General features: G+C 35.5%; 1 protein-coding gene across 9 annotated transcripts in view; it reads left to right on the forward strand.

Moving 5' to 3' along the window:
• The window catches only part of SYNJ1 (synaptojanin 1), a gene marked incomplete at its 5' end in the record, with an annotated part of 107,461 nt that overhangs the window by 10,435 nt on the left and 70,158 nt on the right, over nt 1–26,868 (forward strand). For 7 of the 9 annotated variants that reach the window (XM_084651697.1, XM_084651701.1, XM_084651702.1 and 4 more), the window contains 11 exons: nt 4,469–4,555; nt 5,244–5,511; nt 8,765–8,990; nt 10,284–10,367; nt 11,098–11,159; nt 11,622–11,718; nt 14,788–14,957; nt 16,776–16,857; nt 21,229–21,381; nt 24,247–24,412; nt 25,658–25,681. In XM_084651697.1, coding sequence (XP_084507823.1) covers nt 4,469–4,555; nt 5,244–5,511; nt 8,765–8,990; nt 10,284–10,367; nt 11,098–11,159; nt 11,622–11,718; nt 14,788–14,957; nt 16,776–16,857; nt 21,229–21,381; nt 24,247–24,412; nt 25,658–25,681 — 1,419 coding nt within the window. The remainder of the gene's footprint in view (nt 1–4,468; nt 4,556–5,243; nt 5,512–8,764; nt 8,991–10,283; nt 10,368–11,097; nt 11,160–11,621; nt 11,719–14,787; nt 14,958–16,775; nt 16,858–21,228; nt 21,382–24,246; nt 24,413–25,657; nt 25,682–26,868) is intronic. The other 2 variants (XM_084651699.1, XM_084651700.1) reach the window with 2 other exon arrangements.

Consider the following 26,868-nt stretch of genomic DNA (forward strand, 5'->3'; position numbering starts at 1 on the left):
TTTTTTAAATAATTTTGGTGGATATCAATATTTGTTTTTAAGCATTTTTTTCAATTTTAAATTTTCACAGGTGTGCAAAACTATGGGGGGGGGTCAGAATATTTAATGATTGTAGATGTTAAAGTTAAAACTTTATAGCTGTTGAATTGTCATGTCAGAATATACAAAATAACATTAAATCAAACTCTGAATTCTCAAACAGCATTTTTCTTACTTTACCTATCTGTAAATTTTGATGGTCATTGGTGGCAATTTTTTTTCCGTTGGTTTGTATGTGTACCATGAAACTGACATTTACCAATAAAAATCTAATCCCTTCCAAGCCTGATTATGGTGCAGTATTACATGATCCTGTGTTAGGTTTGAAATAACACAATATAAAAGTTTGTTTATAATTCCTTAGATGCAAAACGTGCAGCATCTCTTAATATTTTCTTATGGTTTTCTACTTAGATTATATTTGTCATAATGTTTCAGCGTATTTGTATTATCTTAAATATTTTATATAAATTCCTTTTTATTTAAGGTATGTGTTCTAACTTTATAAGAATCCATGTGATATACACTTTTCAACCAGCCATTCAAATTTGCTTAGGTACAATGCAGAGGATAAGGCATTTAACAATAAAAGTAATTTTGGTGGCCTGTATGTTTCATCATGTAATCTGACAACTAGACCAAGAAATCAAAATTCCTGAAGAGATGGTTTTTGTTGATTGTGATAATATAAAGTAAAAACCATGTGGTTGATTTGCATATTCACTTGTCTGATTGTGGTTTTGTTTCCACTGTAGTGCACAGTAGTTGAAATAATTTAAATTTTCCAGATTAATGAACTGTAAACTTGAAGTGGTATTATTCAAACAGGTGTCTTTTTATGCACTTGTCTCCGATGTATCTTTATTCAGAACTCAGTGTTTTTACTGGTTTTCAGCATTAAAATGTAATGGCTAGGACCTGAAAATATTTGGGGGTTTTTTTATTTTATTTTTTTATTACTGCATTGAGATCTTTTTCCTATTTGACTCACTCCTCCTCCCCACAATCTCAAAATGTGTGTGGGCTGTTCTATCATTTAAATGTCTCCGCAATGAATAATACCACCACAGTGTACTGAACTATGAAAGTGAAACTAAAAATCATGCCTAATTAGTTCAAGAGTGAAGATACAAGCTACGCTCCAAATTGCTCAATCTGTTATTTCACTCTTTTAAGCAAAGCATTAAAGATAACCTGCAGATATATTCCTTAATGAAACCCATCCTGCTCCCACTGAAGAGGAGCAATGTTGCCAACTCTAGTGACATTTTTTCTAAAGCCTCAGCTCCTTGAGTCACTTAATTATGTTAGAACCTCTGCTGTAATTCAAAAACAAGTGTTTCTAGTCCTCATAATTACAAAGACAAGCTTGAAAACATAAATCCTAAAGGCTCAAAAACCTGAAGATGCACAAAATGAACCCTAAAATTATTGCCTTGCATAATGACAGGTTTCAGAGTAACAGCCGTGTTAGTCTGCATACGCAAAAAGAAAAGGAGTACTTCCGATGAAGTGAGCTGTAGCTCACGAAAGCTTATGCTCAAATAAATTGGTTAGTCTCTAAGGTGCCACAAGTACTCCTTTTCTTTTTCCTAAAATTATTAAAGCTCTCATGATTTTTTGTAGTTCCACACATAATTTTATAAACCTTTTGAGGTAGTAATACTGTGAGTTTTGCCATTGACGTAAACAGGAACAGTACTTGGTCCTAAATGAACTAGATGCAAGGGTAAGAGTTATACTTTTTATGGCCCCCAAAGTATCTATCTTCAGAAACTGTCAGCCCCTTGCTACATAAATATAATGCTGCTTACCTAATTTACTATAGACCTCTTTCATCCTCTCCACGCCCAACAAATTGCATGGAAATAAGTTGTATATTTGTAAACTGCAATAGGCTGCTCTGTGGGCCCAGTGGCCTACTGCTTAGCACACATGATATCCAGCCCCTTGGTTCCCTGACCAGGCAATTGTGGTTCCTGGTTCCTGATCTTTGGCCAGGAATCTTCTGGCGTCCACTTGCATCTGGGCTTCAGCCCTGAAGGGAATATGGTAAGGGGACCCCGGCCCTCCCTTTCAACTGGGTCCCAGCCCAAGATCCTGTAAAAAGCAACTACCACAGGGTCCTTCCAGCACAGTTGAAGTTTACTGCTCTGCGATATTTCCTACTTACATCCCTTCATAGACTATCAGGATTGGAAGGGACCTCAGGAGGTCATCTAGTTCAACCCCCTGCTCAAAGCAGTACCAATCCCCAATTTTTGCCCCAGATCCCTAAATGGCCCCCTCAAGGATTGAACTCACAACCCTGGGTTTAGCAGGCCAATGCTCAAACCACTGAGCTATCTCTCCCCCCTCCCTTCAATTTGGGGTAGTCCATACAGTCTGTAGAATTATATAAACTTGTTTTGAGGTCCAGAAGGAGGTAAGAGGCAAACCAGTTGAAAGTCTCTGGGTGAAGATGAAAGGGGGATGAGGGTGGAAAACATAGGTGGCATGATGGTAAGGGTCTACCATAGCCCACCAAATCAGGAGAAGGAGGTGGATGAGGCATTTCTAAAACAAATAGAAATATCCCAAATAAGAGACCTGGTAGCGATGGGGGACTCTAACTACCCAGACATCTGTTGGTTAGCTAATACTGCAAAACATAAAGTCTCCAATACATTCTTTGAATGCTTGTTGTATCAGAAGGTAGAGGAATAACCAGGGGGACAGTCATTTTACACTTGATTCTGGCTAACAGGGAGGAATTGGTTGCAAAACTGAACGTAGGATGCAATTTGGATGAAAACTATAATTAAATGATGGATTTCATGATTCTAAGGAAAGGAAAGTGTGAGAGCAGCAAAATAAGGACAATGATCTGGATAATGGTGTAGAAAGAATGCTTATGTAACCTGCGAATGACACACAGCTGCGGGGGGAGGGTTACAAACACTTTGGAGCACAAGATTAAAATTCAAAACAACCACGACAAATCTGAAATCAACAAGATGAAATTCAGTAAAGACAAATGCAAAGTAGTACACTTGAAGGAAAAATCAAATGCACAAATACAAAATCAGGACTAACTAGTTAGGCATCAGTCTAGCTGAAAAGAATCTGAGGATGGTAGTGAACCACAGATTGAGTCAGCAATTTGAAGCAGTTGCAAAAAAGGTAATATTCTGAGGTGTATTAGCCGGAGTGTCATATGTAAGACACGGGAGGTAATTGTTCCACTCTACTTGGCACTGGTGAGGTCTCAGCTGGAGTAGTGTGTCCAATTTTGGGCACCACACTTTAAGAAAGATGTTGCCAAATTGGAGAGAGTCCAGAGGAAAGCAACAGAAATGATAAAAGGTTTAGAAAACCTGACCTATGAGAAAAGGTTAAAAAAAACTAGGTATGTTTAGTCTTGAGAGAAGAACGAGGTAAGTCTTCAAATATGGTAAGGGATGTTTTAAAGAGGACAGTGATGAATTGTTCTCCATATCCACTGAAGGCAGGACAAGAAGTAATCAGCATAATCTGCAGCATGGGAGATTTAGGTTACCTATTAGGAAAAATTTTCTAACTACAGTTAAGTACTGGAATAGCTTATCAAGGGAGGTTCTGGAATCCCGGTGATTAGAGATTTTTAAAGAACAGGTTAGACATCTGTCAGAGATGGTGTAGGTATACTTTGTCCTGTCTCGGGGAGGGGTCTGGACTAGATGACCTCTCAAGGTCCCTTCCATCCCTTCGTTTCTGTGAGTCTGTGATTATGGGGTTGAGTGGGTTTGAAAGTTCTTCAGGGTGCAACTGCTGCTTCGATGGCAGCGAAGTGACGGTGGTCATTATTGTTGAAGAAATTCATTGTCTTGAGTCTAGTGGCCTGTTTTTTCTGCCACTGTGCTTGTTCTGTTTCTTCCCGCTTTTTCTGTTGTAGGTCATCAGAAAACAGCAGCAGTTTGTTTAGGTGATAGGATGGGAAAGGGTGCTTTGGTCTGGTGCTTGAGTAACACTAGTAACTGAAAAACTGTAGTACTTCACTAGTTCTATTTCCCCCCCCCCGCCTTTTGTGTCTTGGTTCAAGGTTGACTTTTCTATAAGTAAGTCTTAAAATTTGGCAGTGTTCGCTATTTTAAGCACTGACTTGCTAAAGCTTAGCAAAGATAGCAGGCATGTTGTTCATCTTCACATAGCAACACAAGTAAAATATATTTTAATCCCCAGAAGACAGAGTGGCTGTTGTTTTAAAATGTCACTAAATGCTGTTAGGAGTCCTTAAGAATAGTGATATAATTGAATGTTGTAACTTTCTAAGAGCTTCAGATACCTTAAGCATTATTGCTGTATTTTCTTTAATTTCCAGTTCAGAGTGGAACTGTTTTCAGAGCTACATTGTTAAGTCAAAAGGGTTTTTTTTTTTTTAGAATAGTGACTTTATCTTCTTTTTTTATAGCATCTGCAGAGAAAGAGGCAATCAAGAGCACATACTCCAAAGTAATGGATGCATATGGACTTTTAGGTGTATTAAGGTTAAATCTGGGTGAGTTTAAAAAAACAATGAAAAAAGTGATTATTTATTACTTGGAGAGAGCCTCTTTGTCCCTGTAAGAAACCTCAGTGTAACATCTTCAGGACAAGCATTATGCCTCCTTTAGTGTTTGTACTGTGCCTAGCATGTTGTGAGTATTACTAGAAACAAAGAGTAAACAAAAATAACTTCCACTTTCACAACCCTTCTTGCTTTCAATAATACCCTCCCCCTGTTTGCAATCTCTTGACTACCATAGGGGAAGTTGAGAGCTCACAAATTAGGGGTGCATGTGTATACTTGTTCAAGAAGAGAACACCAATATCTTCCAACATCACCCACATGGCAAGGTTCACTGTACTGCCTCTGAATTCAATTTTCACTGTTTAATGAACAAAGTTAATCTTAACCCAAAACTAGATATAGTACTGTGTATAGTTGTTTTATGACTTGTAAAATTATCGTATTGCTATTGCAAAATATTCATGCAAAATAGAATACCAAAAGGAATTGCCTTGGTTAAAAATTAAGAGTAAGTAAATTTTCCAGAGCTATGGAACGAAGCTTGGTGGATGTAACCATTGGCTATATTGAAATGGTAAATAGGGTTTAGGATGGGGAAAAAGGCTGAAAATCACTAGTTGTCTTTAAAATATGTGTAATTAGAATTCATCGCTCAACTATATTTTTGGTTTTACAGGAGACACTTTGTTACATTATCTGGTTCTAGTCACAGGATGTATGTCTGTGGGAAAGATTCAAGAATCTGAAGTTTTTCGAGTTATTTCCACTGAATTCATATCATTACGAAGTGACCCTTCAGATGAAGATCGTATTTCAGAAGTGCGCAAAGTTTTGAACTCGGGGAATTTTTATTTTGCATGGTCTGCTACTGGGGTCAGTTTAGATCTTAGTCTTAATGCTCACCGTAGCATGCAAGAACACACCACTGACAATAGATTTTTCTGGTGAGTTGATAATGCATTTTGCCAGGCCTGACATAATGTAATGCATGTAAAGTGTGTGTGTACATGTTGATCTACGGCAAGTTTTGATCATTGACTCTGTCCTGAAAATCTTGATTGTTAAAATGGGCTCATATATAATTCCATGTTATTTTATTTCAGACTCCTATAAAAGTGAGCTTGAACATTTTCTACAGTAAAAATCCGACACAGTTTGGGGTGTTGTCTTCACTAAAAGATCAAGTTGTGAAAACTCACAATATTTTACTTTGATCAAAACGCTTGTTACGATGTAACATTTTGCTTTTTGTGTTGCCTGAAGAAACTGATTGAACCTCTGTAAAATGTATCATTGCTTTTCTATCGAAAACTGGTATTGGATGGGAGATTCCAAAGGGCATTTCTTACTTCTGAGCACTGTTTCTAAAACTGTGATACTCCCTCTGTCGTTTGGAAGCTACATGTTGCTTTCACTCTTCGTTTGCAGCTCTTTATTACATGGTTTACTACATTGTGTTCTTCCTTGTAGAAGGAAGTTTTAAATAAAAGGTATGTGGCTTTTTATATATGAAATTCTTGATAAAACAAGTACTATTGCTTTCGTTTCTGCTGAGACTGCAAACAAATGGGTCAGTTAGTGCCAATGATGAGAAATTATGGACAGTATTACAACTCTTAAGAGTAAACCTTAGAATTTTTGAAGGTTAGTATACTTGTTCTTATGATTCTTAGGTGAGGTTCTGCTTCAGTTTCTATTCTCCCCTGCCTTTAGCCTTCCTTTCTTCCATTTCTGATGCTGCATGAATATAGGTAACCCTCCTACAGCTACTGAAAGACTCAACACTGCTCCATTGACGTATGTGCACATTAGAAGAGGTGAAAAGCTACTTGTTTCCCGCCTGCTGTAACTTTTCCACTGATGTGGCACCTTCAGCTGAGAGCAGCTCTGTTTCTGTGTCAGTTCTGTCCTACCCTTTGCCACTCCTTCTTGGGAACTGGGGATAGAGGGATGACAAGGTAGAGCTGTAGTGTGAGGTCAAGCATACAAAACATGGGGCGGGGGGAAATCGGGGCTTTGGGGAGATGGGTCAGACCAGGAATGTCTCCACACACATATTCCAGTAGAATTCTTCTCTTTGCGTGCCAATACCCCAGGAAATTGGCTTTGGCTATATGAATAGGCTAGTAATTTAAGGCTTAAGATCACCATGCTAGAGGACCATCAAGGTAGTTGATATTATTCAAATCATCTTGGTTTTAAATTTTCTGTGCATCCTTAACTTTCTTTTTTATTCAGATCACCTGCTTTTTGTGCCTTCAGTAGCTAGCCAGTAAATCACTAGTTACAATGTGAAATAGATTAAATGACCCAGATTTGCATATCCAGAAAACTAAACACTAAAAATCAGTTTTAAAAAGTACTATTCTGTATACACATTTTAATCTTGCCAAGAGTTTTGTATATAAAATCCATTTGTCAGATTCCCCGAAGAAAAATGTTGTTTAGGTTCCCAATCTCCTGTTTCAACAGAGCATATCTTTGTACTGTATTGCAAAATAATACATACCCAACCCACAGAATTTTTGAGGTTTCATTAATAAATACTTATAAATTTCTCTGGAATGCTTGCTAAAAGTCAGGTATGTATTTTGAAAAACAATGGTGACACTATTAAAATAAACAACTAAACTAAAAATAAACCACTAATGCATTGAGAGTGTTAAGAGAAAAGTTCTTAAGAAATTATTTGTGGTTACAATAAAATATTCTGAGAACCATCTCTCTTACTGACCGTATCTTTTTTTGCTATTCAGTAAACTTTCTCTCTTTTTTCATAAGTGAATCTCTCACTCCAAAGGAGTACAAAAGCCCAACACTAGCTGCAAACTATAATCTTATTTACCAGATACTGACAATTTATTTTTTTTAAAGTGCTTCCTGTTGGCTCACAGACCTGTCTAGTTTATGCTTTTTTCATTTGAGTTGTACTTAATTTTAGAACATTGTGAATGTGATGTTACAACATGTCAGCACTCTGCATTATTACCTCTCTTTACCTTTTCTCTCCTCTCGTCCCCTATCCCCACTTATACAAACCCTGCTTCAGTGTTTAGAAAAGTTGTTTGAATTAACTAATGAAATGCTGCTATTATCATTGTGACTGTCATATTAGTAATTTAAAATACTACTTTAGATATTTTGTTTTATGAGAATTCTTATAGTTCTATACTATTGCTTATAAAACACTTACTACTGTAATTACATTATGTTTTTGTTACCTGTAGTTAACACTGAACATTACCTGGAGTATGACTAAGTGAATTCATTTTTTGTTACTCCTTTAGTTTTATACTTCATACATTAATACAGTAATAACACCAAAGTTATAATTTTTGACTTATATACCTATTACAAAATCCCATAACCAGTAGTTTAACAACCTGGATTACACTTCATAATCACCTATCCCGTTGTTTGGATCAATGAATTTCATCATTAGGTTGTAGTGTTGACTAACTGGCAGTAAACTGACAACATCATAGGGTGCTTCAAAGAAAACAAGCACTGTTAGCTTAAGCGAACATCATTTGAACAAAACTGAGGTGCCCCAAATACTGATGACACTCCAAGAAGCCTGTTGAATTATTCTTTCATTTCAGGATCTCTGACATGGTAACATGTTCCACGGTTTTAAAATAAGCTTTTTGGGGGTGGGAAACTGTCCCAAGAAATTGTTAAAGGAGTACACGCAGATTTTTCAGTTTGTAGCCAGTCCAAATTCTGTCGTGGTTAGCAGTGTACCAATTGGTTATTGGGTGGCCTATATGAAATGAGTTGGTGGGTCACACATGACACACAAAATAGCCCCACAGTTGGCATTCTGGTTTTATTTCTCTGAGACTGACTGAATGACCATGAAAACTCTACTTGCTAATCCATGGTTTTCACATTACTAGGAAAGGATAGGAGAATCTGCAGTATTAACCGAAGATTCTGGGTTGTCAGTTTTTATGTCCATTAAAATTCACTATGCACAATTTTGTCCTACAAACATCTAAGCTACTTTCTAGAAGGTTTTGCTACGTCAAGTATGTTTAAATAGGAGTAGTGGATGAAACTGTGCATCTTATGGAAAGCTTTCCTCTTTACATTCCTTATACTGAGTGTGGAATTTCAGCAGTTGCCTAAACAAAATGAGCCATTTTTTATTTCTCTCTCATTGTCATTAATTTGAGTCCCTTCTATTTCTGATAGGAACCAATCACTGCATTTGCATCTTAAGCATTATGGTGTGAACTGTGATGACTGGCTATTGCGTCTCATGTGTGGAGGAGTAGAGATTAGAACAATTTATGCAGCTCACAAACAGGCAAAGGCTTGCCTCATTTCACGACTAAGCTGTGAACGAGCTGGGACAAGGTTTAATGTACGGGGAACAAATGATGATGGTCATGTTGCTAATTTTGTTGAAACAGAACAGGTATGCTATATTATTTTAACTATATTGCCCATCTGTCTGTACTCAATGTGATAGTAAACAACTTATGGCTTTTTGCTCCAGGGCAGTAGATCGTGGGCCAGATTCATAGCTAATATATGTTGGTGTTCTTCCTTTGAAGTCAATGAAGCTAAGTCAATTTACACTGAGGATTTTGCCCTAAATTTGGAACTATTACTATACTGTAATTCATGAAATTATAGATTATTCTGTGGTAGAAACTTTTGATTGCATTGTTATGAAGAATCTGATCCCGCAGTTGTATACATGTGGGTAGGTCATAGCTGGGTGAATCTCTGTGCTTGCTTGTGCAGAGTCCCATTGGCTTTGACACCCAGGTGCAGGATTGGGGTCAGTATGCAGTCAAGTTTCTTGAACCATATTTTTCCAGTAAGCTACTTATTAAATGATAAATCGCAGTTTATTTTTATAACATTTGAAATTTATTGCTTTTAACCTAAGGCTAAATATTAACACTTCGAGGAAATCTTGGAGTTAAAGTAACTCATTACTTGACAATGTCATTTTAAAAACATGCATCTCATAATGGAAATAAAGTAACTAAACCATCGTAAGTCCCAAATTTAACTTTTGTGTTCTAAGAACTTACAGAAACAAGGAAACGTTCAGGTATGTAATAGGAGTGAATTTTGAATACTGAAAGAGAAATCAAAGCTTCTTCGCAAACTTTAAAAGAGCCTTATGGGACGTTTTAAAGATGAATGTGAAATGGCTCCTAGAAACTAAATTACGATAATCAGGTTAAATATTTTTGTCTGTTTTTCCAAGATTCTTACATAGGATTGTGTGTAAGAGAAATAAAATGGAAAACTTAAGTCTTATGTATGCTTTTTGTCTAAATGTTACCAAAAATATATATTAAAAAGTGGGTGTGAAATTAAAAAGTTGTAAATATACTCTGCCTTGCTGTCTTAAAGAAATCTTTACAGAGAAACACTTTTTATGAGAACTTGGAGCAGGATTTAATTTAAAAAGAAAAATAGCCTCTTTCTAAAACCACATTAAACTTGTCCCTGTGGAATAGTCTATCTTCTTACTATTGAATACTTACTTATTCAAGTTGTGCATTCTGAGGCATCAGACACACAGGTCATTTAATATGAATTTTTTAAAATAACAAGTATTGTTACTCCTGCTTATACTATGATATATGCAACGTGTTTAGATGTATTTTATTCACTGTGTTTAGATAATGCAAAAAAGACTGCTTTGTTTCTGCAATTCCCCAGTAAAATTACTGCTTTTTCTCAACAGGTGATATTCCTAGATGACAGTGTGTCTTCCTTCATACAAATTCGTGGATCTGTCCCATTATTTTGGGAGCAGCCTGGTCTGCAGGTAAGTAGTTAAGATAGGGGTTTTAGGCCCTGTTGCACTGTTATCTTTTTGGCTGAGCTCTAGATGAAACTCTTCTTTGGGGGAGAGACTTTTGCTTCTTGACTGACTGGAGGCATTGCTATTGAAGATACTACTTCTTACGGGACCTGAGTGCACCATCTCTAATGCTTAGTTTCTTTTGGCCTAGAAGTTTTGAGTTCTTTGATTTTTAACATGATTGCTTCTTGGAACAGGTTGTTCTGGAGCACACAAGCGGAGAGGCTACTCTTGGTTTTAGTCCTAAATAATACAAAGGAGTCTGTTCAAGGAGTAACTATGGGTGAGACACTAAGTAATAGTGACTACAATATAATTAAGTCCAACATCTTTGGGAGAGGAACTGTACGAAAATCTAGTACTGTGACACTAAAATAAAAAAATGAGGACATTTAAAAATCCTTAGATGCAGCATGGCAGCTACATAAGCATACCGTAACAGTCACAGAAGGTTCGTGTATCCCTAAACAAAAAAGCTAGAAGTGTAGTTACATGACGAGGTTCAAGAGGTTGCATCAAAAAGGTGTTCTTCAGAAAGCAAACATTAATGAACCAATAGAAAGAAGCACATATTATGGAAGGAATAATGTATGACAGAAATAGGATTAAAAGGGATTTTGGAGAGCAGATAGCCGAACACACACACACACACAAAAATTCAAGTATGTAATTAAATGTACTCTTCTTGTCAAAGGTGGGATCCCATCGTGTCAGAATGTCAAGGGGATTTGAAGCAAATGCACCGGCTTTTGACAGGTGAAATAGTGGCATGCATTTTTCTTAATATGCTGTTCTGATCAGGTAGTTTGACCGATTTAAAGCTGTAATTCAGCAAAGCATGTGAGTAGTCCTTTTGAAGTTCAGTGGGCTACTCCTGTGCTTAACAGTTCATCTTGTAATCTTTATTTGGCAACTTCTATATTAAAATTGGAGTTTAGAATTTCATTTCATACTTGTATATAACAATTGGCCAAATGTTTCCTCTTAAGTAGAATATTTGCTACCATTGAACTACATAAATAGCAGTCCATTGTCACTTGGTATCAGGGGGCTGGATCACTTCCGTGAGAGAAATTCTAATAAAATGCCTGCCATGATAAATGTACACTGTACTCTAGACCTTTATTCAGAAGGGGTTGATTAAGAGAAGATGATGATTTATATTACCTTGTTACTAGCCAAAAGGTGAGTAAGGATTTTTTTTTCTTCTGTTAACAGGCATTTCCGAACACTTAAAAATGTATATGGCAAGCAAATTATTGTAAATTTACTTGGGGCAAAAGAAGGGGAGCACATGCTTAGCAAAGCCTTCCAGGTCAGTATTATGATTATCGCATGCCCTGTATGTTCTCAGAATTGGCTTATGCCTTAGGCGGGTGTTAAATAGTCATTAGAGAATAAAACAGATGTATTATACAGTAGAGTAACTGCTTATTTTTAAAGTAAATCTGTTCCCATTTTGCTCAGTTCAGGATCCCAAAAGCTCACAGAGGCATTTCTTAGGATATATACAATTAAATGGATTTTAAAATAGTTTTAATGACAATCAATATGTCTGAGCATGTTAGCCAAAATAAGCATTCTTTTAAAAAGTTATAACAGCAATACGGCAGCCTGTTGATAAGAAATTGTAAATTATCTTCCCTTAATACTTCTTTATATCTAAAGGAAATAACTTCTGCATTCTAATGTTAGTATATAGGCAACAGACATTTTGGTATTTAATACTGAGTGTGCTTCAAGTAAACTATTTTTTCTCCAAAATACTGCTCTAGTAATTCCTGGATGTATTTTTAGACTATCGAGAAAAGGACTTCTTGAACTTCAAATGACTACATCACTTGAGGCTTAAAAATAATTTCATAGTTTAATTGAAATTTAAACTTTTAGCACTTATTCAGAAGACCAGCGTTTTGGTTGTAACTAGGCAGTCTCAAGATTTCTTGCTGCTGATTTATATAGTTGAATAAAGATTCTCCTGGATTCCAATTAATTAGAGAATAGCCTGTAATATCAGTCCAGTTTCTCTCATATTATCTTTTTTTCACAGCAGAGATAATTTTCATTTCAGTAATTATCTCTATAATTACTTACAATTAATTTGTAAATAAATTATTTTATATTACCAATTTAGACTATGAAATCACCTGAAAGATGCTCAGTTATATCTATAAAATATATTTAACCTTAAAATAATACCAAGAAAGAAATTCCAATAGAAAGAAAACTAAGCTGAAGATGACAGTATTGTGTGTCTGGGGTACAGAAATTTTATTTCATTGTAAATGTCAGTTGAGTTATTTTTTTAATCTAATTTTAATATAGGATGCTGTTAATACAGTATAAAGTTTATTTTGATCATCCTTTTTTACATAGTACTCTTAGAGAGAATTGTAAGGAATGTAGGAGCTGCCTTAGTGGAACAGAAAAATGGTTAGTTTAGTCTATTTAACAGTATCAATACCATGTTTCAGGGAGCAGCATAAAACTTTGAAGTCCACCTCAGTAGTGTGCTGTGGGAAAATGTTTTCTTGGACTCAATTGTTGTTCTGTAGATACCCTACATAAGAAGAATTTTGCTAGTCTTTATTTTTATTCTACCTAGGTTTCTCCTAACTACAGATGCTCTTCATTTAAATGTCCATTGCTTCTTTTTTGTTTGTTCCCCAGTATTACCAGGATACATTTATATTGATTTAAGAATAATAGGCATTGAATTTTGAATAAGTTTAAAAAGGAAACACAAATTTTCTTCTTATAAAAGCCATTATTTACGTACGATGACAACTATAGTATTCGTTCACTACTTCTACCGCTGGACTTGCATATTAATAGTGCTGGAAATGATGTCCCATTTAATTGGTATACTGTCACCAGCTGTGATCTCAAAATGGGCATTTTTAGTTAAAAGTGTTGCAAGTGTATTTTCACTTCTGAAAAAATTGCATTTATCTTTGACTACTTAATGAGCGCGACTTTTAACATTCCAGACTTCTGAACAACTTCACACAGACAACTTAGTCGTCTCTTTTCCAAGCTGAACAATCACAGTCTTTACTCTCTCCTCATATAGAAGCTGTTCCATACTCCTAATGATTTTTGTTGCCCTTCTCTGTACTTTTTCCAATTCTAATATATCATTTTTGAGATGCAGGACCAGAACTACATACAGTATGCAAGGAGTGGGTGTGCCCTGGATTTATATAGTGGCATTATGATATTTTCTGTCTTCTTATCTATCCCTTTCCTAATGGTTCCTAACATTCTGTTTTCTTTTTTGACTGCCACTGCATGTTCTTGGCTAATATTATTAACTAAGTTCCAATGGCAAAGTTAAAATTTGCTCTTGGTTAAACTTCTAAACTCCATTAGAACAGTAGAGTTGTCCAAATGTGACTGAGATCACAATTTGGTTTGCAGACTCTTTTATTCTTTAGTGGTGATGTGTGGGCAGGAAAGAACCCAGGATGACTTTCAGATTTTAGGACGAATTTTCAGTCTGGGACATTGAAAAAATAAAAGCCATTGTTTTACTTGTAAGGAGAGCAAATTTGCTCAGAAGGCATTGAGACAAAAACATGGAACTCCCCTTCAGTGCCACTTATACAAAGTCACTTTTCAGAGCAGATTGGCTATTTAAGATCACAAATAAGCTATGTGTAGAATTAAGCTGCAAAGAAACAGTCTATGTCCTGGGATCTCAAACTTTTTCAGTATGGGTCACATGGGTGCATCTCTTGGAGTCACTCTCACATTTGCAATCCTGCAGGCTTCCTCCCCGTCTTTTTGTGATCACATAACATGTGGCAACTACAGCAATTGTTTACATGCAAGAATAATATTAGGAAATCAGTTACTATACTTTAGCTGGATTTTTTTAAATGTAATTTAACAGCTGAAAACAAGGAGAGTAGCCATTATGTGACCAACCAGCTCCCCACAGACTGTCACTGGTCCATGGGCCACTGTTTGCAAACCTCAGTTCTAAAACCAGACAACTTGTCAACGTATGGTTTTTTTTTCCCTGCCGTGGTTGATGAGCTTACTAATACCTTAACTTGTGGAAGAAGCTGCAATACTTACACTGCTTTAATGATGTTAAAGTAGAGGGTAGAATGTAAATCTGATTCTGGTTTTGGAAATTAAAACACCAAAAATTCAGTTGTAATCATTTAGAGTCTTGTTTATATTTTATTAGAATGATTTGGGTTAGTATATAATAAAGTGTCTCATTTTATTAGAAAAAGTGATAATGATAAAGATACTGAACAAATGGAGTTAATAACTTTCTTAACATTGGTGGCATATTTGGCTTATACTAATCCAACACCCTGTTTGTTGCTTGGTATATTTATACTTTTTCCTCTCTCTTTCCTGATATCAGAGCCACTTGAAAGCCTCTGAACATGCTATTGATATCAAAATGGTGAACTTTGACTATCATCAAATGGTTAAAGGCGGAAAGGCAGAAAAACTACACAGCGTGCTTAAACCTCAAGTCCAAAAATTCTTAGAATGTGGATTTTTTTATTTCGATGGAAAGGAAGTTCAAAGGTTTGACTATATGACTTCTGTAACTTTCCTACAATCAGAATATGATCGTAATTTAATTTTTCACTTTTAGTCACAAATATAGAAGAAAAATATTTCTGGTTGTTTGTGTGAAGACACTGTTTTTATTTATCTAGGATGGTGACCTAAAACTGAAATATGAACCAGTTATTTTGTGCTTATATGTCAATGTATGCCATGTTTTCTTGTTTCTGAATAGTTTCTAAATGTCCAGGGTGATACTAAATTCATACCGGTATTAATGGAGGCTTACTTCAGATTCAAGTCTTTGTTTTGAACTCAACCATTTTGGCTTATTTAATGCAATAGTCCTTGTTCCTTTTTAGGATAAGGAAGTAACTTTTGACAGGGAGAGCAGAACCAGTTTTCCCTGTTCTTGGTACTAACACTGTCTAAATTATCTTTGGTGATGGAGCATAGCACTTAGATTTAATGACTGACAACTGTTTGCCAATGGAACTAATTCCCTTAATTGTTTCTGAGCCTGGGTTTCCCACGTGGTTGCGGAGGGCTGTCCACAAAAATTGCCTTTTTTTTTCTACTGAATAATAAAATATCCTAAAATCTACTCCAACACACGATCACATTTTAATATCTTATTAGCCTTAAAGCCATATCAGTTTGAGAGTTTCTTTTTAAAAAAACTATAATTTTTGCCATTGAGAGAACTAGAATTAGAAGTCTGTCTTAATTGTGATGTGTGGGTAAAAATGATTTATTAGATTGTCCTCTTGGAAAAACAAACAGCCCTGTTTTTTTCTCTCTGTTTCTGTCTTGTCAAATTAGATTTACTACTACCCTCTTTATTTTGACCAGTGCAGTCTTTTTTGTTTACTACAGTAGAAGTAAATATGTATTGTCACAATAAGTGTCCATTCTAGCATAATTAGGAGATGGAAAACAAAATAAAACCCAATTTAGAGAGGTTTGTTCTTGGAGGATTATAGATATTCAATTGTCTCCTAAGATACATTTTTCCAGTTTTACCAAAATATTGTTTGTTTTAAGCTTTATTAAAGATAAACAAAATGATTGACAACACACATTTATTTTTTTTAAAATACCTTCTATATTTGTCAGCTTCTTAATAGTTAAGGGAGTACAACAGAGCTAAGACATGTTAAGTTATGACTTGCAGTAGGTATACAAAATAGTTTTTTAAGTTGTGCTATAACTTTTTAAAATCTGTTCATCCTATTTGTTTTATCTCTTCTGAGTAGGTAAATTGTTAATCTAATATAGAAAATAAGTCTCTTCATTTTTCTTTTTTCTTTTATTGTGTCAACCAGATTTCTATAGTTCTTTTTTTTCCCAAAGATAGTGTTGAAATAATGTATTGGATGCAGTTTTATTACATTTACAGTTTACTACAGTCTTACTTTAATTTCAGCAAATCAGGGCACTTTCCTAATGCTTTGTTTTCTAATGTTTGTTTTGTTTTAACTAGAAGTGAGTACCCCTGAAATACTTAGAAAATGCATGTTGTATTTCCTGGGTTGTTTAGAAAGAGAGTTCATTCCAGCATTACACTTCAGAAAACAAGAACCGCACCAAAAAATTGAAGGAAGACTTTGTTTTATTTGCTGGAGATAAATTGCTTTTGTCTAAAAGAGAGATGTCAGTTTTGTTACTGTTGGTGGAGCTATAGCAGCCAACGTTATAAATGTATTTTTATAACAAAAACATTGCAATTACAGTGCCTTGATTTACTCGTCTCTTTAAGACCTTGGTGTCCTTTGATGTTCTTTGTCTTACTGAGTCATTTCAGTGTTTCTCTTTATTTTGTTGTACTTGGCACAGATATCAAAATGGTACTATCAGGACAAACTGCTTGGACTGTCTGGATAGAACAAACAGTGTGCAGGCTTTCTTTGGCTTAGAGGTAGGAAAATAATGTAGATTTCTTGATGTAGAACTTGTAAACACTGATTGATTCTGATGCTTCTGTAATACTTGAATGATAAAATTGCCATAATTGTCAATAGGCAAGATTAATTACAATATGCTCAAGTTATGAGTTAAAATCTGATTTGTAGCATGGCCCTGTAGCTCAGTGGGCTAACATATCTTGGTAGCTCTCAATTCGTAGTACTAAATTGTGGTTATATCAGTTTTAAGGAAAGTATATTCTGGACCACTACCACTGATGTATTCCCCTTTCTTTGTATGTCCATCTGTTTTTCCTTTCAGTTTCAGGCTTGCAATTCCAAAGGAGGAGTACCGCAACAATCCCACACAAAAGCACTTTATTACCCATAGCACTTGCTGTGAGTTCAACTAAGATTCCTCAAATTGAACTTATAGTAAGCACTGTGGATAAAGGTCTTTGGTGCATATGCTACTGTCCTAAATGGTTACCAGTACTGCTGTCAAGGAAACATCATTAGTCCATGAGTTTTGGATTACACAGAGAATGTTACGGTTGGGCCCCCAGCAGGGTGGATTTGATTTAAATCACTAGTCAGGAAGATTCTATTAAATCATGGATTTCTACATAAAAGTGCATTCTTGTTGGTTGTTATAACCTTAATACATATTCCTCACGACTCTGAGAGATGAGACCCAAACTGGGTCTCTTTTACGGCCTGCTGCCATTATAGGTTTTCCCTTCTAGTGAGAGAATGGTATGGTAGATCTCAAATCAATGAAGGCTACACTCAGAAAGACCTCAAGACTTCTGGAATATGCTGCTCAAACAGTTTCACCTTTGTTTCTACTGCCTGTCCCTCCCTTCTCATATTTATCTCCAGACTTCTTCTCCTTGTCCAGATCTATTCCACCCACAACAATCTTCTATTCATTGAACTTTTTGAAACTTTGCAATTTTAGAGAGAGGTAAAGGACTGACTGTGTACACAGAGGGACAATAGGGTTGAAGTTTTTTTTACTGTTAACAAGCATGTTATCTCTGGAGACACAAATCCACAGTTTGAGAACTGCAAAACTAAGCATCTCTGATGGTATTTTCTAGACTTAGCACTGAGTCCCACTGGGTAGATAGAAAGATTAACCTAAATAAGCCCCTGGAATCCCATAAGATTGGGTCCGTAATCCATAAACTATTGGAACTCATTTACAAAATTTTTCTTAAACATTACATTAATATATTGTCTCATACTATAGAATTAGAATTTATAATCCCTATTCCATGATGAGATATCTTTGAGCTATAATGTATCTTAATTAAAATAATCTTTAGATAGGTTTTTTCCTCAACAAGCATTTTATCAAAAAAATCCGATTTAAATAAAAAAATCTGATTTTTTAATTTTTTTTAAATAATTGATTTTTATCCACCCTGGCCCCAAATCTGTGGTTGTGAATTCATTCTAGAATTCAGTATTTTCCTTAAAATTGTGCTCCAGGATATCAGCTTTAATATTTAAAAAGAAAAAAAAAAAAGTTTCTCATGTTCAAGGTTATAAAGCAAAGCTTGAAAACATGAACTGAATGTAAACTGATGCAGTGATGCTTGACAGCCTGAAACGATAGCTTTGAGAGATTTGCCGTGCTCCACTCATCTTAATAAATGGTTAATTCTGAAACCTAAACATGAAAACCTGCAACATATTTAAAAATAGAAATGTGTGGACACTGAAACTAAATTAATATAAAAATAAACAAGACTACTGTACTTAAGATATTTTTTTCTTCTAATTTAATAAAACCCTCCGATTTTAACATTTTATATGAAAATTCTGCAGAATTTTGAATGGAAAGCTGTAGAATCCAGTGACTTTGAAGCAAAATTTAAGTCGAATTGTCTGCCAAATACATAGAGCTTTGATTATAGTAGTTTGCCTGTACAATGATGTTCTAGTCAAATAGTCCACTGAATTGAAACTTTATCTGATTTTTTGTTTTCTTCACTGTTAACGTGTCCCATCCATAGGTAGATGGTGGATCTAACCAAAGCTTGAAAGATCTAAGGTTTTGTAGTGTTTCAGCTGCCTGTACTGCAGGGAATTATTACAATGTTCGTGTTATAGAACTCTGAGAAATAAAGGGAAAAACATGCCAGTTGGGGTCTGTTATTAATATATATTAATCTTGGTTGGTTTTGGAGTTCTTCTCTTTCTGTATGACTTAATTCACAGTGTGTACTGTAAAAAAAGAATTTGATTACTTTAAGTATTCGTTCATCCATATATCTATCCCATATTGATCTTGTAATGGAAAAAATACAGAGATTGTATCCTTAAAGAAGATCCTTTTTGATCCTAAATCTGTGTCCATCATAGTTTTGAGCTTGACAGTTCATGGTAGACGGATACTCAGGTTCTGAAGTAGTCCAGCTGGGTGAGCTAGGAAGACCTGTATGGAATAATCATTTCTCATGTTTTATATGCATTTCAGTTGTCTGTTCTGTAGAAAACAGACATCTGACACTCACTTGAATCAAAATATATAGTAATTTTATATTTACAGGTCTACGTTTTGTTCTCTTGTACCAGTGTAAATCTGGAGTAAAGTCACTAATTTCATTACAGCAGAAATGTCCAACTCATTCTGTGTTGAGGGCCACATTACCTTTTCAGTTAAAATTCATGAGCTGGGAATATAAAGCTCACCAGCAAGAGGCAATTTTTTCAGTCTTCTCCAACTGTTGAATGAGCCTCTTTAATTGTATTTAAATGAAATACTTTTTAAAAAAATCTTTATTTAAGGAAAATTTTAAAAGATAGTGCATGCAGGAAGCCTGTTTTTCTCTTCTAATTAGCTTACCTCTAGTTCCCGCTCTGTTTCCATAGCCACATTGTAGTTTTTTTCCTCCAACCGCTGCTCCACTTTGGACATTTCTCTTCTCCCTTCACCCTAACCATACCACTTTAGGATTCTTCCCCAAATCTCTTTTCTATTTGCATCCTTCACAGCATTGCCAACCCCAGGTGTTCAAAAATCATGATTACTTTAAAAATCACAACATTTAAAAAAAAATCCTATTTGCCTTCTGTTCTTTGAACATTTAATGTTTGTTTTCAAGCTTATATCCATATCCATAAGCATAAGGGCTAGAATCTTTCTTTTCCTTTCTTTTTTTAATGAAAGAAATTCCCATGTGATTGCATGACTCCAGAAACTGGGACTTTTATAAAAATACCAGATGTCATGAGACTCACGATAAAATTGCAAGAGTTGGCATAATTCTTTCCCTTCTTCTGGGGATTTGTCCTACCCCATTTGCTGCTCTCCCTGCTTCTTTGGGAATTTTTCTCTACTCTCTTTTCTCAACCTCCTTTCCTTCCCCCACCCCTTTTTCCTATCTCCATGAGTTCTTTCTCCCACACAATTTGGAAAATGTCCCCCCTTCTCCTTTTTGGTATAGGCAGCGAGTGAGGAGAGAGAACATAAAAGAAGCTGCTTCCCCAAACCTGGTATTGGGTAACAGCAGCTGGGTACAAGAGGAAGTAGATATCCAGCTGAGTCTGTTGCAGTAGGGTTCAGTGATTACATCAGGGGTTGGACAGCAAAAGAAATATCTGTTCCTCTGAACTTTTATGTGTGGCATTGTGGAGGTGGCTGTGGCGTCTATAAAAATTGCTGCTAGGGCCCAGTCAGGCAGATCTCCTCCCACTTTATCTCCAAATCCTTCCCAGACCTTTTCAGCTATACCTGGCAGGTAGACGCCTTTGAGAAGGCTGTCTAGACAGAAAGATCCTAGGAGCTAGATCTGCCTGTGGGACATACATGTCTGACACGGTTTTAAACTAGTGCAACTATAACTTATAAAGCTTACTTGATAAATTAACATTCTGCCTACAGTGACTACAAATCACTATTCTTAAAGTTTGCTTCTTGACTCTTAGTAGAAATTTGAGGGAAGATAAAGTGAACCACAAAAGACATTGCTGTCTTACTCATTTTAGTATCACAGAGCTCTACATCCATTGCATTCTGTTAGGAAAGGTCAGTGATACTTTGAGACTTAGCTGTGGCTCTGATAGGAAGAATGTAGAGTAAACTCCATTTCGATACTAATGCAGAATTAAACACCTGGAAATAAAAGATAAGGTTATGATATTACCATGACATTTTTAGATTAAAACATTGAAAGACCACCTATATCTAACTAGCTTTTTCTGGTTTGACTTTTTTTAGTATGTTATACTGCTGTGAAGGACTCTAACATGATATAGTGTCATTTTCTCCTGAATGCAGAGTTAAAGTAAATGCTTTTTTTTTTTAAAGGGAGAATTTGACAATATATATTTTAATGTATTCACTTCATGAGCCTTCTCTTGAACTGTTGCAGATGCTAACAAAACAACTGGAGGTTTTAGGGTTAGCTGAGAAGCCTCAGTTGGTTACTCGCTTCCAGGAAGTTTTCCGGTCCATGTGGTCTGTGAATGGTGATTCCGTCAGTAAAATATATGCAGGAACTGGAGCTCTTGAAGGAAAGGCTAAGGTAAAAGCACTTTTTAATAATAAACATTTTAGCAGTATTTCAAGTGAGTGTTTCCTTTTACCATAAATGCCATTATTGTGAGGGTTTTCCTTTTTTAAATGTACTTTTGTAAAAAGTAATGGTGTAATCAAAAAAAGATAAAATTGCATTAAAATAAAAAATAAGTCCTACTTAACAAACAAATAATGTTTCAGTAACATCTTTCTCAGTATGAATTTTCCCCCTATTCCTGGTTAGTACTCTCTTTAGAGAGTGGAGAGGCTTAGAGAAGACACCCAGGTCAATTCACATTGCAGCATCAGAAGATATATGTTCAATCCACACTAGTTTCTTTGCATAGTTTGTTTCCTCTCTGGGCCCTTTCCTTCAACTGCATTAATTTCATCCAACATATCAACTTTCAGTTGAACATATTGTGAAATAAAGTAATAATTCTTGTGTTTACTCTGGTTGGTCTTTTCTTATCTCTTCTGTTCACCATGTTAATTTGACTAGATCATGGTTTGTGTTCCTTCAGCTGTACCTTTTCTAGTTTTCTGGTTACTGGGAGGAAAAAAAACAACCAAACAGTTCCTTTTCTAGTTTTCTTTGTCTCGTAATGTGCAATTTTGTGCTGTTTCCCGTGTATGGTTCATTTTATTTCTTCAGCCTATTTTGTCCCAGTTAATACACAAGTTGTTCAAATCACCAAATGCTATTTTTTTTCTTTTCACAAATGTTTTTTCTTTCTTTTTCTTATCAGGTGATATATAGCAAATTTTGAACCATAACAGTTATACCCCTCTCTTAATTCCTCCAATGTGTCCTTTTTCTCTCTCATGCAATTCTTCATGTACAAGAATACTCTTCTTTGCAGTCTCTCAGATCTGCATTTCTATCTTCATTGTGTCATTAATATTTAGACCTTATTTAACTATTTTGTTTTTCCACCATACTTCAGTTAATCCTCCATAATGTCAGAAATCCTGTGTACATGTAGCTATCAATAGCAATAGGCTGCATAAAAATTAGTTAACTGATAGATCAGATTCTGCCTTTTAGATTGATACATGCAAGTCCCATTGATTTGGGAATTGTTTATGTTCCTCTGAGGGTAGAATTTGGCCCAGTATTTTTAATTCTATTTTCTGTGCTAGCAGTGTGACCCAGACCCTGGAAACTTAAGGGTTTCTCCCTGTTTCCTGACTTTTTTCTCCTTACGACTTATATGTTTGTTTGTTCAATTAAATTAATGCTTCTCTGTCATGCTTCTGATTATTTAGCATTTCATTCACTTTGCTGGTTTCTGTATAGGCACGCTATATCTTTTTCCTGTTTGCAAGTTATAAATATTCCTTGTACAAGTTACCTTCTTTGCTAGTTCAAAAGTACTCTTTGGTCAGGTACAGCTCATTCTGCCTGGTAAAGGTCCATCTGTTCTAAAAGAAACAGTAATACGCACAAAGCACTGCAATATATGACATTATTTTTGGTAACACTTCTCGATCCCGCGTGAACTATCATCTGCTTCAGTGGTGTGTTGTTAATATACATAAAAATATTGCTGGTAGGTTTCTATCCTGACTTCTCAAAGCTTGTTTGTAATCTGTATAGTTGTCATTTATATGTAATTTTGATTCTCCAAGGTCCAAGAGTGCTTAAAAGTTTAATAAAAAAAAAAAAACCCACAAAAAAACCCCACCACATTTTAAGATATGAAAAGATTCTACCTTTAAATTGAAATGTATAAATATACAATAGATAGATAGAAGAATCTCACTTTAAGGACTATTATATTCATTTAAATCTAACACCTTAACTACTCTTTCTTTTGCTTTCTCTGGGTTCCTTTCAATTAATTGCCTGAAATGTGAATGGTGAGTGTTTTTTTAGATCATGTCATACATTCTGTACATTGTCTGATAGAGAGGAAACAGCCTCTTATTATTAAAAAAAAAAAAAAAAGTTTACCACAAGAACACTTCATCCATAAGTTTTTAAAACCATGATGCCAGTTCACTTCCTTTTAACCTTGACAACAGAATAGCTTCTTTTGCTATTCTATATTAAGCTCCACAGACCTAAATAGTGGGATGATTTTGAGCTTTCTTAAAACTTTGTTTTTAAGTATAGTATGCTGTGTCCTCTGCAAATAATTCAAGCCACAAATTTACAATTCTGTAGAGAATATAATCCCATGCAACATCCATAAAGGAGTATAGTCTACATGCAGTACTGACTGTGCGTACACCACTGAATGAAATGGCAGGCATGCCTGATATGACTATATCATCCTCTCATCTCAGCTGACTCGGGCTTGGGCTGTTTAATTGTGTTGTAGATGTTCAGGCTCCAGCCTGTGCCAAATGTGTCTGCTGCAGTTAAACAGCCCCGTAGTTAAACACAGATATTTCATAACATTAATTGTGAATGCATACATCCCTATATATATATATATATATATATAAAAAATACAGTATTTATAAGAATGTTTTGGTTTCATGTGCTTGTTCATCTCCCATTATTTGGGGAAAAGCCCAAAATTCCATCGCATGGTCTAAACATTGCACTGTGTGAATTTATTTTGAAGACCAAGAACTTAGGTAAAACTAATATTCTTCTCCCCTCTTTTACTGGAATAATTCGGTTTTTAAATGTGCCTTGACATCTCAGAATTGTTGTGTGACTTTTGCGGAAGGAAAAAATTACATAATGCAGACATATTACGGTAAAGCCGGAAGTTGGAGTTATTTTAGCATTTAAAGTAAATCAACTCACTAATGGTAAAAATTAGAAATTGAAATTTCAAAATATGTGAATGAATATTGCCAGTGTTTTAGGAGTTATTTCCAGTGTAAAATATTTTATAATCTTCCTCCCTAACAGGCTGGAAAGCTGAAGGATGGTGCTCGTTCTGTGACCAGAACAATTCAAAATAACTTTTTTGATAGCTCCAAGCAGGAGGCCATTGATGTTTTGTTATTGGGGAATACCCTAAATAGTGATTTAGCAGATAAAGCACGGGCTCTCTTAACCACCAGCAGTTTACGTGGTATGTGCATTTCAGGATTTTACTCTATCTGATAACTCTTGATGCTAATAAAATTACGCAGATTCTGTTTCTAAGCATTATTTAAAAGAATAAATGTCAAATAATCTGTTTATTTAAAAGTATAGATTCTTACGTTTTCCTAATATTGCCAGGCTGACTTGCAGTGATGGTTTCTGTGCTACTGATATGGTGTGGTTAGTTGTAGAGGTGGGATGGTACAAGGGATAAGTATTTGTAAACTACATTTTTTAGAAAATAACTAGGTTTGTCAGACAAGTACTGTACTTTTAATAGACAGCTTATAGATGTAATTATTTTTCTCAAACTTTGTTTTATAGCAATTAAAAACCCAAGTAATTACATATCTAATTTGAGAAACCAGAATTCCTGGTTTATTAAAACTTCCTACCTTTTTTTTTCCAGTTGAGAGCTGGATGTCTTCATCTATCATGTCATATTCATAGTGAAGGGAATTCCCAGTATGAAAATGTATTCCCAATAAATTTTGTTAAATTGTTTGGAAAACACCTCTTTTTACAGTCAAGTTTTATTTCAGAATACTAGTGTTTATTGCAATGTCAGTTTTCTAAGGCATTTCACTGAACAGTTAAAGTAGTGCATTGATTAGGGGAAAAATAAAGTTATAAACTCTGGATGGTTTATTTGCTGCTTGAAGCCCTGAAAATCTTCACCCCTTAGCGCCCTCTTTTTTTGCCCTGTTTGATACACAGCAAGACTCCGTATCATTACAATTTTGTGTGCAGCTGAGGAGTGTTAGATGAGTCTTCTAGAGCAATTCAGTGTCACCCTGAAACTGACTGAATGTTGTTCTGGATTGACTCTGCTTGTTTCTTCTCAATCCTGCTGCTGAATGCAAGCTGTCTGTTCAGTGCACACAGATGCTGTAAGCCCAAGGAACAAGAGAGTCTGTTCAGAAAATGTGGATTTTTTTTTTTCACGTGATCATGTGGCCTATTAACAATAGGGTTACCTGGCCATCATGCGAATCATTTTAAATTAAAGGGTTCACCAGAATAGGAACATTAGTTAATGACCATTGTGGAGCTTTTTAAACATCTAGATGCAAGTGTTGGGATTTTTTAGCACACATAGATATGTTCGAACTGATAAAGCTAAAAAATTGTTACAAAAGTTATATTTCAGAATATATTCTCATAGCACTACAGTTTTTAAAGCATAATTGTTTACTAATTTCTTCTTGTTTTCTTCTTGCTGCATCCATAGTTTCAGAGCAGTCATTGCAATCAGGTATAGTATAGTAAATTTAAGCCAGAAACATCTGAGCAATTATTGTTCTTCCCTAGCTTCTTCTTGGGTTCCTGATTAAGAATTCGCTCGTTCTCTGTTTGTGTAATCTTAGGCAAGAAACCAAATCTGCTTTGCCTTCAGATTTTCTGGACTCTGCACTTATGTACCTACCACAAAGTTGGGGATGGTTGTGTAATATGGGGAAAGTGGCAATAAAACACATTTAGTTTGTGTGGGAGTGTGATGACAAATTTAATGGCTATTTTTCAGAGACTGCTTCTTTCAAGTTGCAAAGGAAACTTTTGTTTTTAGTCAAAACCAATATTTCAGCTAGGATAAGGAGTAATATACAGTAGCAATATATTTAGAACAGTCACAGTTTTAAGTACTGTTAATGTCGGCTAACTTGCTTTTAAAGGTTTCAGAGTAACAGCCGTGTTAGTCTGTATTCGCAAAAAGAAAAGGAGTACTTGTGGCACCTTAGAGACTAAGCAATTTATTTGAGCATAAGCTTTCGTGAGCTACAGCTCACTTCATCGGATGCATACTGTGGAAATTGCAGAAGACATTATATACACAGAGACCATGAAACAATACCTCCTCCCACCCCACTCTCCTGCTGGTAATAGCTTAACTAAAGTGATCACTCTCCTTACAATGAGTATGATAATCAAGCTGTGCTGGAAATGGCCCACCTTGATTATCATACACATTGTAAAGAGAGTGGTCACTTTGGATGGGCTATTACCAGCAGGAGAGTGAGTTTGTGGGGGGGGGGGGGGGGCGGAGGGTGAGAGAACCTGGATTTGAGCTGGAAATGGCCCAACTTGATTATCATACCTCATTGTAAGGAGAGTGATCACTTTAGATAAGCTATTACCAGCAGGAGAGTGGGGTGGGAGGAGGTATTGTTTCATGGTCTCTGTGTATATAATGTCTTCTGCAATTTCCACAGTATGCATCCGATGAAGTGAGCTGTAGCTCACGAAAGCTTATGCTCAAATAAATTAGTTAGTCTCTAAGGTGCCACAAGTACTCCTTTTCTTTTTGCTTTTAAAGAATATCTCTTACTGGTTTTGTGTTCTTGCACACAATTAACTAAGTTCAGAATATGTCATAGGTAAAGATCTAATTGGTTACCCACTCTCTCCACTGTGAGATATGTGATGTATTGTTCAGGCACAACT

Source organism: Lepidochelys olivacea (assembly GCF_965140295.1).
Source record: "Lepidochelys olivacea isolate rLepOli2 genome assembly, chromosome: 1".
In the NCBI taxonomy this organism is placed as follows: Eukaryota; Metazoa; Chordata; order Testudines; family Cheloniidae; genus Lepidochelys; species Lepidochelys olivacea.